This window comes from Boleophthalmus pectinirostris, unplaced genomic scaffold (assembly GCF_026225935.1).
Source record: "Boleophthalmus pectinirostris isolate CB_2022bp ecotype Guang Dong unplaced genomic scaffold, ASM2622593v1 HiC_scaffold_12, whole genome shotgun sequence".
Classification (NCBI taxonomy): Eukaryota; Metazoa; Chordata; class Actinopteri; order Gobiiformes; family Gobiidae; genus Boleophthalmus; species Boleophthalmus pectinirostris.
Window position 1 is genome coordinate 1,057,996 of NW_026571018.1, and position 12,394 is coordinate 1,070,389.

At 42.2% G+C, this 12,394-nt stretch overlaps 2 protein-coding genes across 2 annotated transcripts; both read right to left on the bottom strand.

The window, feature by feature from the left end:
• Nucleotides 1–231: 231 nt before the first annotated feature.
• kctd7 (potassium channel tetramerization domain containing 7) lies at nucleotides 232–7,343 on the bottom strand. The gene is made up of 4 exons (XM_020932277.2): nucleotides 6,957–7,343; nucleotides 2,926–3,095; nucleotides 1,922–2,100; nucleotides 232–1,177 (listed from the first exon to the last, which is right to left on the bottom strand). The coding sequence occupies exons 1-4, from the start codon at nucleotides 7,272–7,274 to the stop codon at nucleotides 801–803; spliced, it is 1,044 nt and encodes a 347-aa protein (XP_020787936.1). The 5' UTR covers nucleotides 7,275–7,343; the 3' UTR covers nucleotides 232–800.
• A 1,360-nt stretch (nucleotides 7,344–8,703) lies between these two features.
• Nucleotides 8,704–12,164, bottom strand: LOC129407461 (gastrula zinc finger protein XlCGF57.1-like). The gene is made up of 3 exons (XM_055148592.1): nucleotides 11,986–12,164; nucleotides 11,092–11,129; nucleotides 8,704–10,149 (listed from the first exon to the last, which is right to left on the bottom strand). The coding sequence occupies exons 1-3, from the start codon at nucleotides 12,042–12,044 to the stop codon at nucleotides 8,753–8,755; spliced, it is 1,494 nt and encodes a 497-aa protein (XP_055004567.1). The 5' UTR covers nucleotides 12,045–12,164; the 3' UTR covers nucleotides 8,704–8,752.
• Between the last annotated feature and the right edge of the window lie 230 nt (nucleotides 12,165–12,394).

The window sequence follows — 12,394 nt, forward strand, 5'->3', positions numbered from 1 at the left end:
TGGCTCTGGCTGCTGTCTCAAGGAACTAAAGTGATTTTTTTAACAGATCATAATTACTTTTACAGACATGCATCAGTCAGTGAATAAACAAACAAAGAAACCTACTCATTTCCTAATCAGACAGGAGCACAAAAGGTAGGCCAAGTAAATAATCCGTAACAAACCGATAAAGGTCCAGGACTAAGCCCTGAGGTGCAGCCAAAGGTAAAAACAACACATTTACACATGGTATTGGATATAAAAACATTTATGCAAGACAATATTAAATAAATAACATCTATATTATAACATAAACGCAAGAGCAACAGTCAGGGTTCTGTTGTGATAGTGCAGTGTTGGCCTGGAGCGACAACGCTCTTAGAAAACATTCAGTTTAAAACAACACTTCATAGCTCCGTAGTGGATTATGTGTAGCTCTTGCACATTTAAAAGTAGGATTCAAATGGAAGTAGTGTTTTGCTGTGGACATCGTTGCAAATGTGAGGAGGAATTGGGATCATAAAGTTCTACACAGCAGTTCTAACCTGGTGCGGAGCTTAAACGAGCTTTATATGGCCCCTGAGCTGCAGCATTGGTTAAACAATGGTTAGTTTTTATGAAACCATCACAAACTTACATGAGGCATAGAGTGGGTCAAGTGTTCTACATGACAGTTTTTAACCTGAAATAAAACATTTGATGTGTAGCTATTGTCTACAGCTATATAAAGTCTCTTAAACCTAAAGTAGGGCATTACACATCCATAGGATTGTATTGGAGCTGCAGGCTTGGTCCTCAGCGTAGGTACATGTCTCATTGTGTCACCACCAGGTGATCTTGAACTCGTAGATGGGTCTCTTGCAGTAGTAGTGGTTGATGAGGTGTTTGTCACACACTCCGATACACTGCTGCTCTGCGGAGATGCCACGCTCTGCCAGGTCACTCACAATACAGTGCAGCAGGTCATAGACGTCTGCCACAGCCTCCCACGGCCCAAACGACACGTCCACCTCACAGTGGTGCTCAAACAGCTTAGCCTCACTGTCCGAGCGCTCGAAGCGCAGAGAGTTAAAGAGCGGCCGCTCGTACGGCGTTATGGGCATCTCCTCTTTGTAAACACAGATCTTCAGCTTGGCAAAGCGGGCCTTCTTCTGCATGGCGCGTAGTTTGGCAATCTCCACGATACGCTCTAGGTTGTCTGAAAAACATGGACATAATAATGTGAGAAAGGGAGAGAGAGAGCAGCCTTCATGTGTGATGTTTATAAACCCGCTCCAGCACATGATCTGCAATAAGATCAAACTTATACATTCAATTCCCTGTTCCTTCAATTACACCTCCATATCTCTTTAGTAGATGTCTTACCTCTGTAGTAGTAGGGTGTCATACACCTGTATATTTTAGGGTGTCATACCTCTGTAGTAGTAGGGTGTCATACACCTGTATATTTTAGGGTGTCATACCTCTGTAGTAGTAGGGTGTCATACACCTGTATATTTTAGGGTGTCATACCTCTGTAGTAGTAGGGTGTCATACACCTGTATATTTTAGGGTGTCATACCTCTGTAGTAGTAGGGTGTGATAGACCTGTATATTTTAGGGTGTCATACCTCTGTAGTAGTAGGGTGGTAGGGCCTCATTCCCATAGACTGTATAAAAAGTCTACTAAACAAGTGTGACCTCACCCATAGCATTCAGTGCCACACAAATGAAGCTTGTGATGCCAACGGTTACCAGGAGTGAATTTGTAGCCAGGCTTTATATTATGAACAGGACTTTTCATAATATAAAGTCAATGGGAGTTAGTAGGAATCGGAAGAGCCGCTTGTGAACTTCCTATTTGGAAAGCGGCAGCTAGCACCTTTAGCTATGTCCATTTATATACAGTCTATGGTCACACCTCTACAGTTGGGCGTCATACCTCTACAGTAGGGCGTCATACCTCTGTAGTAGGGCAGCAGGTCGAGGAAGGCCTGGCGGACCTTCTCCCCAGTCAGAGGCTGAGTGTCCTCGAGCTGCTCCAGCAGGGGTCCGATGGAGTAGTACTGAGCCTCCCTGTGCACCGCTCGCACACGCTCTCGGGGTGGCAGCTCTCCCTCTCGTAGGAAGTTTAGGACGTCCCTTTAAAACAATAGAAAACATTTCAGTCGTACAGTCGCACACATCTTGATACAACACAGCTGTGTTTTTGTCTGATATATTTATTTAATCTAGGGCTGTACTATTACAAAGGGACCCATATGCATTTTTTCATGGCCAACGTTTGTTTAGAATCTACAGGAACCAGTAGCTGATGACCTCTGCCAGTATAATTGGGCTGATATGTAGAGTCTAGGTCTAGGTTTAGGTAATTTTTCCCACATTATCGAATTAAAATATACACACTTACAGTGTTTTATTACCAACTGTGCCCTGAGTCCCGTATAGTCACATTTTTGCACTACCCTCTTTGGACTAAAGTGTACAAACAAAGTTTTGTGCATATATTTTTCAAGCATATTTAAGATGCTGGTTGGACCAAAGAAAATATCGGCCTCTGCTGGAGATTTAAGGCCAACAGCTAACACGCTAAAAGGGCAAACAGCATTTTGAAGAAAAAAATAAATAAATAATTCCAAGTGATTGCATTTCGATTTGTGATGCATTTAAAAAGTAGTCTGTCCAGAGTGCGCATTTTAAACAACTCTAGGAGGATTAACAGTTAAAGAGAAGATTATATGAACTGACAAACTACAACTTCACATAGTTAAAAAGCTTGGTAAAAATGGATGAATTAGGAATTGCAAAGTTGACTTTGCATAATATGTCTCAAACAAAATGGTTAAATAAATTAGACTCAGACAATCACAGTGAAGTATGAATTCTCAGAAGCAGCAGATATGTTTCATTTGTCATTTATTGCACTGTCAAAAGTACTGGACATTTGGAGGTAGACTTGGGACTCACCCGAAGTAGTGTCCATCGCGGTCGATGAAGTAGCGTCCCTCGGAGTCCTGGGGTATGTGGTAGCGTCCACTGAACATGGCGGCCAGCATGGTGTCGTCATAGCGCTGCAGCGTGGACAGGCGTGTGGTGAAGTATGTGCCCCCAACGTTTAGCGACAGGATCTCAGGGAACTGCAAACACACGTCACAACATTCTAGACTCCCCAGAGTAAAATATAGCATTCATTTGACATATAGTATACAGATTTCATATGGTATTTCACAAGGACGTCATACACTACCAGTCAATTACCAGTGAGTTCTTTTACATTTAGTTTTAGGTCCCTATATTCCATATGCATCATTCATAGTTTTGATGCCTTCAGTGAGAATCTACAATGTAAATAATTAAAGAACAGGGGCAGTCGTAGGCAGGGGCGGACAGGGCAGCAGCATGGGGCAGCATTTCATGGGGGGCAGCATGAGTGCTTAGAAAAAAAACACCCCCTCCTGGTTGTTTTGTTTGTTTTTTTTGTCTCAAGGGGGGGAATCAGTGTACCGCCACTGTCAAAGAATAAAACTATATGAAAGTGTGTGCAACCTTTTGCCTGGTAGTGTACATACATGAAGGAAACATTCCATCACTATCACCCACCACCCCATTACTAGAAGGTCCAGTCAGGAGTAGTATATATTTTCATGTCTGTGTTTAGCAGAGAAAGTGTGCTATAGCTCTGTGTCTGTGAAACTGAGGAGGATTATGATCATTGGAGTTTGCTTACTCATTAAAAATAACTTCTGATGTGTATAATGAGCTGTAGAAGTCAGCAAAGTTGCCATTTTGTTCTTCAGGATTTGTAGTCACCTGTAGCTCACCTGTATTAGCCTGTATGTTAGAAAATCACAAGACTTGGCTTGGAACCACTTAAGTAAACATTTTGTCTCATATGGAACATTAGAAAAAGTGCTCTTTTTGACATTAATTGGTTAAGCTATGTATTCACTTTGCATGATCCTGAGCAGGAATCTGTGCTCTTGTGATTCATACCCTGTTTGTTAATGGTACTAAAAGGCTGCACAGACACAGGTGAGCAGAGCCAAGAGCTCGCACTGTAAGAGGATTAGTGCTGTTTCATGTTAAGCCCCTCTGTGGAGAGCTGGGGCCAGGGACACATCTCATGTGTCCAAGTGTCTTCACAAAGACTCCAGAGATGCACAGTGATCTAGACACCTTCCAATCGAAATCGCAGTTTGAGTGAACAGGAATGCAATTATTAAATGCAATCGCATCCTGTACCTGTACTTTTAAGCTCTTTGAACATGTTCTGAAATGCATGAGGTCCTTGTAGTTTAGTTGGACAGTTCATATTACAGTCTTCCAGTCTAGTGTTGTCACAATACTAACATTTCAATTTCAATACTAAGGAATAAACTTGATACCAATTCCAGCATCATAATGATAATGAAAGAATGCTCTTTCTTTAGACAACAAAATGTTTAGATACTTTTGACAATCCAAAGTAGAGGGAAAAGGAAAGTGTCTTCTACACTCCCCTCTTGCTAGCTTTTTTTTTTTTTTTTTTTTAACTATTTTGTCCTCTGCATTTGATGCCTTTTTCCAACTCTTCAGATCTAGAGGCAGGATCTTTCAAGAGTGCCTAGCTCTGCTTGTTTTGGGGGTTGATGAGGAGTAAATTAGAGCAGAACATTGCACAGACAGGACCCACCCACATGGGAACTGAACCTGTAACCTTATGGCTGTGAGGTGAAGAGGGTAGCCTCAGTCATCATGCCAGTTCGGAAAGCACCAATCCATCTTTTTCTGTGCCGATACTGATATCAGTACTTTGGCTTTTGGCATCTGTTAATATTCAATATTAAAGGTTGTATTTTATGCAAAATTTAATCTGGTGAGATTTAAACCATGTTATACAATGTGTGCACAATTATTAGGCAAGTGAGTATTTTGACCATATCATGATTTTTAAGCATATTCTCCAACTCCAAACTGTATGAAATAACTGTTATTGGATTTAAGCAGATCAAGGGATGTGTATTTGTCTAAGGAGACAGGGTGTGGCCTAAGGAGATCAACATCCTGTATCAAGGTGTGCAGAATTATTAGGCAGCTCCTCAGGCAAAAAATCAAACATGAAGTTATCAGGAACACATTATCATTATATTCCAGAAGTGCAACCTTCGAGGAGTGCCAAAAAGTACAAAGTGTTCAGAGCTCAGAGACATGGCCAAGGCAAAGAAGGCTGAAACCCGACCTCCACTGAACAAGAAACACAAGCTGAAACATCAAGACTGGGCCAAGAAATATCTAAAGACAGATTTTTCAGAGTTTTTATGGACAGATGGGATGAGAGTTGATGGGGCAAATGGATGGGCCCGTGGCTGGATCAGTAATGGGCACAGAGCTCCACTCAGACGCAGGCAAATGGAGGTGGGCTACTGGTATGGGCTGGTATTATTAGATGAGCTGTTGTTGGATCTTTTCAGGCTAAAGATGGACTCAGAATAAACTCCAAAATCTACTGCCAGTTTTTTTTTTTTCAAGCAGTGGTAGAGGAAAACGTCTGCATTTTTCAAGAGGACCATGATTTTTATGCAGGACAATGCCCCTTCGCTCCATGGTAGTCCTCCTCTGCGTCGCTGTCAGTAAAACCCTTAAAGATGAAAAAATAATGACATGGCCCCTTTCCTCACCTAACCTAAACCCTATTGAGAATTTGTGGGCCCTTCTTAAACAGGAGATTTATGGTGAAGGAAACCAGTCCACCTCAGAACAGTGTCTGGGAGACTGTGAACACTGCTGCGCAAAAAGTCAACAGATCAAGAAACTGACAGACTCCATGAATGGAAGCTTTATGACCATTACTGAGAAGAAGGGTGGTTATATATTAAATTATATACAGTATAGCAGTTTAAATGTCAGAAATGTTTATTTGTAAATTTTAATTTGTTTACTTTTCTGACAGATGAAAATAAAAGAGAGAATGAAGAATGGAAATATTCATTTTTCATTTGGTTGTGTAATAATTCTGCACCTTAAGTTGCCCAATAATTAATTAAATAATAATTGTGCACACATAGATTTTCACATAAGAAAAGCCAAAACTTCACTTTTACTTGCTTAAATATTCAGATTTGAGATTTATTAACATTTTGGATTGACCGAGAGCACTGTAGTTGTTCAATTATAAAATGAATCCTCATAAATACATGTCGCCTAATAATTCTACACATGTTGTTACCTCATCAAAAACATTCAAGTGTTTTGTTTCATCCACATGTTTGAGTAATTCTTTATTATGAGTCTGTCTTCATCCCTAAAGTTCAAAATGTGCCAGTTCATCTTGTGATGTCATGAAGGTGTAGTTTTCAAAACATTATGAATTTGATACCAGTATCAGTATCGGTATCGGTGCATCCCTAATGCCAATGATGGGTAGAAGGCAATCTACAGCTAAGGGTGAGGAGATGAGGCTCTGAGAAAGTGTCATCCAAAATAGAACTCAAACCAAATGACACCACCACGGACTTTAGTTGTTTAGTCAATTAATCGGTTGATGAAGTGTTAGTCAACTAATATTTTATTTCTTGGCTAAACATTTGAATGATGAGAGGGATTTCTGTGGGACGACAGCAGCTGGGCAAAGTTAGTGAATGAGCTGAAGATTTGGTAGCCCATTTATATGTAAAAAGTATGTATGCCCATTTATATGTAAAAAGTATAATTAAACTCATGATTCACAAATTTAATCTGTTTTTATATAAATACATTGTTGTTGTTGTTTGTTTCATTAACACAGTGAAGGTTTAGTCTTGTGCAGTCTGGGTCAGATATATAATGATACATAATAGCTTTGCAAGCTTTTGTCACGCCCCCCTTTTTAGTCGACTAATCGATCGATAGGGCATGTATTTTGTTAGCAATCAAGAATGACTTTAGTCGACTCCAGCCCTGCTGAATTGAAATAGATGTGTGTAGTCCAGCCTCCAGGCCTGGCGGGATGGAGGAGCTCTTGTGGATGACAGCGGGCCTACCTCCTGCTCCTGTCCCCCAAGAGAAGACCGGAGAGGCCTGGTCAGACTCAGGTTCGGGCCCGGGGACGAGGGGGGAGCCTTCCGAGCGCTGCCTTCGGGGGAGTCCGAGCTGATCATGGCATTGCCCGGTTTGTCGCTGTCCCCCGCGGCCGAGAACACCACCATCACTCTGGGCAGAGGCAGCGCCCGCCGCTCCTGGATGAAGCGTCTCACTCGCGTCGTGGTGGCGATGGGCAGCTGGCTGAAGGACAGGGGCGGCTGGCGCTCCCTGTCGCTTCCCTCCACAGAACCAGGAGACGCCGAACCATTGTGCTGCATGCGAACAGCCCGGGAGCGGCCTAGACCTCGGGCTGAGGCTGGAGCGAAAACAACAACAGAGCCGAGAGCGGTGGGCGGGACGCGGACGCGCACGTCTCCGCCCACCGCCGCGCGTACCGGACCTTTCACAATAAAACAACAATAAAAGAATAAAACACCTGACACCTAAAAACTGCCCCGACCCGCATGTGCCTCCAGTGATATAGGCCTATATATTTACTACAAATGGATGGAGATTATTTATATTTATATTTCAATATGAAATTTAAATTGAATTAGTTTACTTCCCTTAAAATAAACGAACTAAATCTACTTCTCTTTATTTACAATGTCAGTGGCAATGAGCCAGTCCTGGTCATGATTGTGGACATTCAAACGAACAAGCAAAGTTACTCAATTTGCCTTGAACAAGAAAAATTGCTTATTTCAATTTAATAAAGATTTATTTATTTAGAAGACTTATTTTTACCTTGTACTGGTAAAATTCCCAAACATTTTCACATTCACCACATAAAAATATGTTTTTAACCACTTTATCAAAGGGTTAGGTGGAGGAGGAGAAGGAGGCCACAGCTGCAACCTATGACCACAGAGGGGGACACTGTGGAGGTTCTAGAGAGTTATAAGTATTTGGGTCTGCAGCTTGACCACAAACTGGACTGATGGGAGAATACAGACCTGTTCTTTCTCAAAAGGCTGAAGTCTTTAACATTTGACAGAATCTCCTGCTGATGTTCTACCAGACAGTTCTTTCTCGTGTGCCTCTTGTACGCTGTGGTCTGCTGCCTCAAGAAGAACACCGTGCAGTTTGAGAAGCTGGTGAGGAAAGCATGACCTGCAGTCCATCTGTCCATCCTGGATAACCTCCAGCACCCCTTGCACAGCACCATCACCGGACAGGAGAGCACCTTTAGGGACAGGCTGTTGTCCCTGTCCGGCTCCACGGACACACTCTGGAAGTAGTTTGTACCTCACACCATACAACACATCGGTATAAATTCAATCACTGCTGCATCATTATTTTTTATCATGTTTCATTGTTGCTGCTGAAAAAATGTATTTCCTGTCGGATCAATAAAGTATTTATGTATCCATCTGTCTAAAGGCTCAGGAAACCTTTGCAGGTGTTTTGAGTTAATTAGCTGAGTTGAGTGCGACACCATGAGTTTCCAATAATGAGACATTGAAATTTGGGTTTTCATTATCTGTAAGCCATAATTATCAAAACGTCAAGAAATAAGGGCTTGAAAGCTTCACTCTACAGTACGTGTCATGAGTCTATATAAACCATGGGTTTGACTTTCTAAAATGAGTGACAAAAAAATCTTGAACTTTTTCATGATAATCATGTAGTAGATAATTCAACAGTAGATATATGTGACATGTGTGAGCTTCAGAACCAAATCACACACTCTTCACAGGAACAACATATATACAAGGATTTTTAATTGTGACTGAATAAGATGACATTGTGGATTCTAATGGGATTCCTTATTTATTTCAGAAACATCTTTTTTACAAACTGAACAGCTGAATGACTTCTCCTCTGAGTGAGTCCTTGTATGATCCATTAGCTCACGTTTGATTCTGAAGTCACTTGGACAAACTGAGCACCTGAATGGTTTCTGGGCCGTGTGCATGCTCATGTGTCGTTTGAGAGAGCTCTTCTGTGGAAAATCGCGTGCACAAACTGAACACCTGAAAGGCCTCTCTCCCGTGTGAATCCTCATGTGTATCTTCAGATTACCCATTTGTGAGTAACTCTTAGCACAGAAACTACACACAAAAGCTCTGTCCTTACTGTGAGTTTTCATATGCTCTTTCAGCTGTCTGTCTTTTGCAAAACCCTTAGCACAGGATGAACAGCTGAATGTGTGGGTCTTCATATGTCGCTTCAAATCACTCTGCACTCTAAAGTCCTTGGCACAAACTGAACATTTGAAAGGTTTCTCCCCTGTGTGGGTACGTACATGTCGATTTAGATCCCCTTGAGATCTAAATTCCTTGGAGCAATAATCACATTTAAAGGGCTTCTCTCCTGTGTGTGTCATCATGTGTTGTTTTAACGCGCCGTGCACTGTAAAACTTTTGACACACAGTGAACACCTGAATGGCTTCTCTCCTGTATGAGCGGTCATGTGGACTCTCAGCTTGTTGTTGGTTGTAAAATTCTGTGCGCAGACAGAACATGTGAATAATCTCTTACCGATGTGCGTTTTCATGTGCTGCTTTAGATGACTCCTTTGTATATAGCCCTTTGAACAAACTGAACACCTGAATGGTCTCTCTCCAGTGTGTATTTTCATGTGTACCTTTAAATTACACACTTCTGTAAAATCCTTGGCACAAACTGGACATTTGAGCATGTGAGTCAGTTCATGTTTTCTTAGCCTGGCTCCATATGGAAAGACCTTCCCACACTGGTTGCATTTGTGCTCTTCACTCTGTGGGCTCTCGGCTGCAGGGGACCTGTACGAGGACTCCATTTGGGTTTTGGCCCTGGTTGAGTTCTTGGAGGGCAGGTTGAACTCCCAGCTCCACTCAGAGTCAGAACTACAGCATTCCCCATGCTCCTCCCTGCTCTCCACCATGTGCGTTTGTAGAGCAGTCCTTTCAGATGTCCAGTCTTCAGAGTCATCAGTGTCGGAGGAGCTGGATAAACCTGGCTCTGCTCCCTCCCTGTCCACTCTGCTCTCCTCTTTACTGATTGAGAGAGGTTGATGAAGGACAATAGACTCCTCTTTCTCCTCTTCATTCTTCACAGTTACCCAAATGTATGGAACCTCTTGGAGAACGTCTGATTTGATTCTCACCTCCTCTGGTTCTTCTTTAATGTGGTGAAGAACTGAACTGGGCTCTTCTAAAGCCTGAGCACCTGCAGGACACACAACAATATTCAATATTGATACATTTCAAATCAATTCGATGGTTCAGTAAAAAATAAAGGTTACTGGACCCTTATTTAAAGGTCCTACATTACACAAAATTGATAAGTTGTTACCTAAAAGCACACCTGGAATTGTGTTTTGTTTCACAAATGTTTGCGTAACTTTATTACTTTATTATTAGTCTGTCTACATCTCCAAAGCTCAAAATGCTCTGTTTCACCTTGTGATGTCATGTAGTCGTGTGTTCAAGTTAACAGCTACTTTTACCTTTAGTTCAGTAGAGATTCCACAATTCCAGGACTGAAATTATCCACATGAGTCTAGAGAAACTGTGTAAAGTTTAAAAACACATTGGAGCACTTCCTGTATTACCAAATGACATCACAAGGTGGAACAGTGTGTTTTCTGTTTGAGAAAAGAACTCAGCATAAGTATGCACTAGTGTGAATGACACAAAACACTGGTCCAGGTGTGTTTGTGATCAGACAGCAGCATTTTAACAAAAATATGCAATATAAAAACTAATTAATAAAACTAAATTAGTGAAACTAATTAGTGAAAGGTGACCTTGAAATCCACCTGTCACTATTTAGGTGTGTTTAAAATGAGCACGGCAGTGAGGGCAAAAACAAGCAACTGCAGCCACCTTCATTATCTTCACGGGCTACAAAGTTTAAAGGCATGATGGGAAATGCAGTGCTGTTAACCCGTGAAGGGAAAGTGCACTGACAGCTGACATGGTTTGATCAGAAACTCTTTCTTCATCTCATTTTTACTTTTATATCATAATAAAATCCCAAGGCCAGCATGCCTAAAATCTGAGTCGTTTCACCACAGATTAGGCCTAAACAAGCAATTGTGTTACTGACAAAAGGGAGAATAGTGAATAGTTTATGATTAATAAACAATATAAATACATGTTGTCTTACCTGTGCAGTCTGGATCCTCTTTCACCTCACTTAACACACTGGAAGAGAGAACACACCGAGGATGAACTCACAACAATCAGTGAAACAGTCACTCTCTGCTCCCCCATGCACCATCCCCAAACACAATCATCCACGAGGAGGGATGTTACGTTATTAGGATTATTGTGAGAAGAAACACCACATTCTTACGGTGATATTCACAGTAAGCCTCTCCTCATCAGTCACAATAACACAACTGGATTTGTCTCACAATGAGGAGTTTGTATCTGTGCAGCAACACAAGCTCAGGTGACATTTAAACAAATAAAAGCTCATGTTCAAACATGTTTATCTGATCAAAGATTTTGCTCTTATTTACTGGTGGAAAGGTAAATTTCCAAATATGGAACCAGATCATTTTCATTATTGACTAGACCTAAGACCATGTTGTATTACAACAAACATGTGCACTTGAACAATATTCATTTCACCTGCCCCCGCCTGTATTCATAATCTTTGTCTATAGACTACAGTGATGATTTATAGTTGTGAATGAACAGGTGCAGCCCTCACTGCAGGGACATTTAGTGTCTCCGTTCCTCTGCTCCTCTCTCCTTGGCTCCTCTGAGGTTGGGGCCTCCTCAGTGGAGGAGAGGAATCAAGGAGAAGGAGGTGAGAAAAGAGAAGTGAGATGCGGCCCGGACAAATGCAGCCACGAGCGCAACAGTGACCGTGGGGTGAACTAGTCTACAGCAACTAAAAGAGCACCAGTCCTGGGATCAGAGACCGTTTGTATTCTTTACACTATAGAGTTGAGTTGGGCTCTGGTCAAGTCCCGCACAAAGCTCTGGTTCTGTGGTTGTGGCTCAGTTGGCAGGGCGGAGGGCTGTGTGCTGAGAGCGTCCTGTTGCTCACCTCTTGTCCCAATCCTCCTTCGGCTCTTTCGGCTCCCGCTTCAGCTTCACTTGGGACATGTTTCAGTGTCCTGTGCGCGCGTTCAGGCTGCGCTTTGGACCAAACAGTGGCACAGATCCGCTTGAGCTGACGCCACTGGCGCCATGTTTACATGCGCTCCTTCTCCTGAGCTCTCAACACTCACCACTGCCCCCTAGCGCCGATCTCCACCACGCGTTTGACTAACTGTTATTACTCAGTCTACGTCTCTGCAGCTACTATCACAAGGTGGAACAGTGTTTTCAGTTTCAGAGAAGAACTCAACCTACATTTGCAGGGTTTGTTTGTTTGTTTGTGTGTGTGTGTGTGTGTGTGTGTGTGTGTGTGTGTGTGTGTGTGTGTGTGTGTGTGTGTGTGTGTGTGTGTGTGT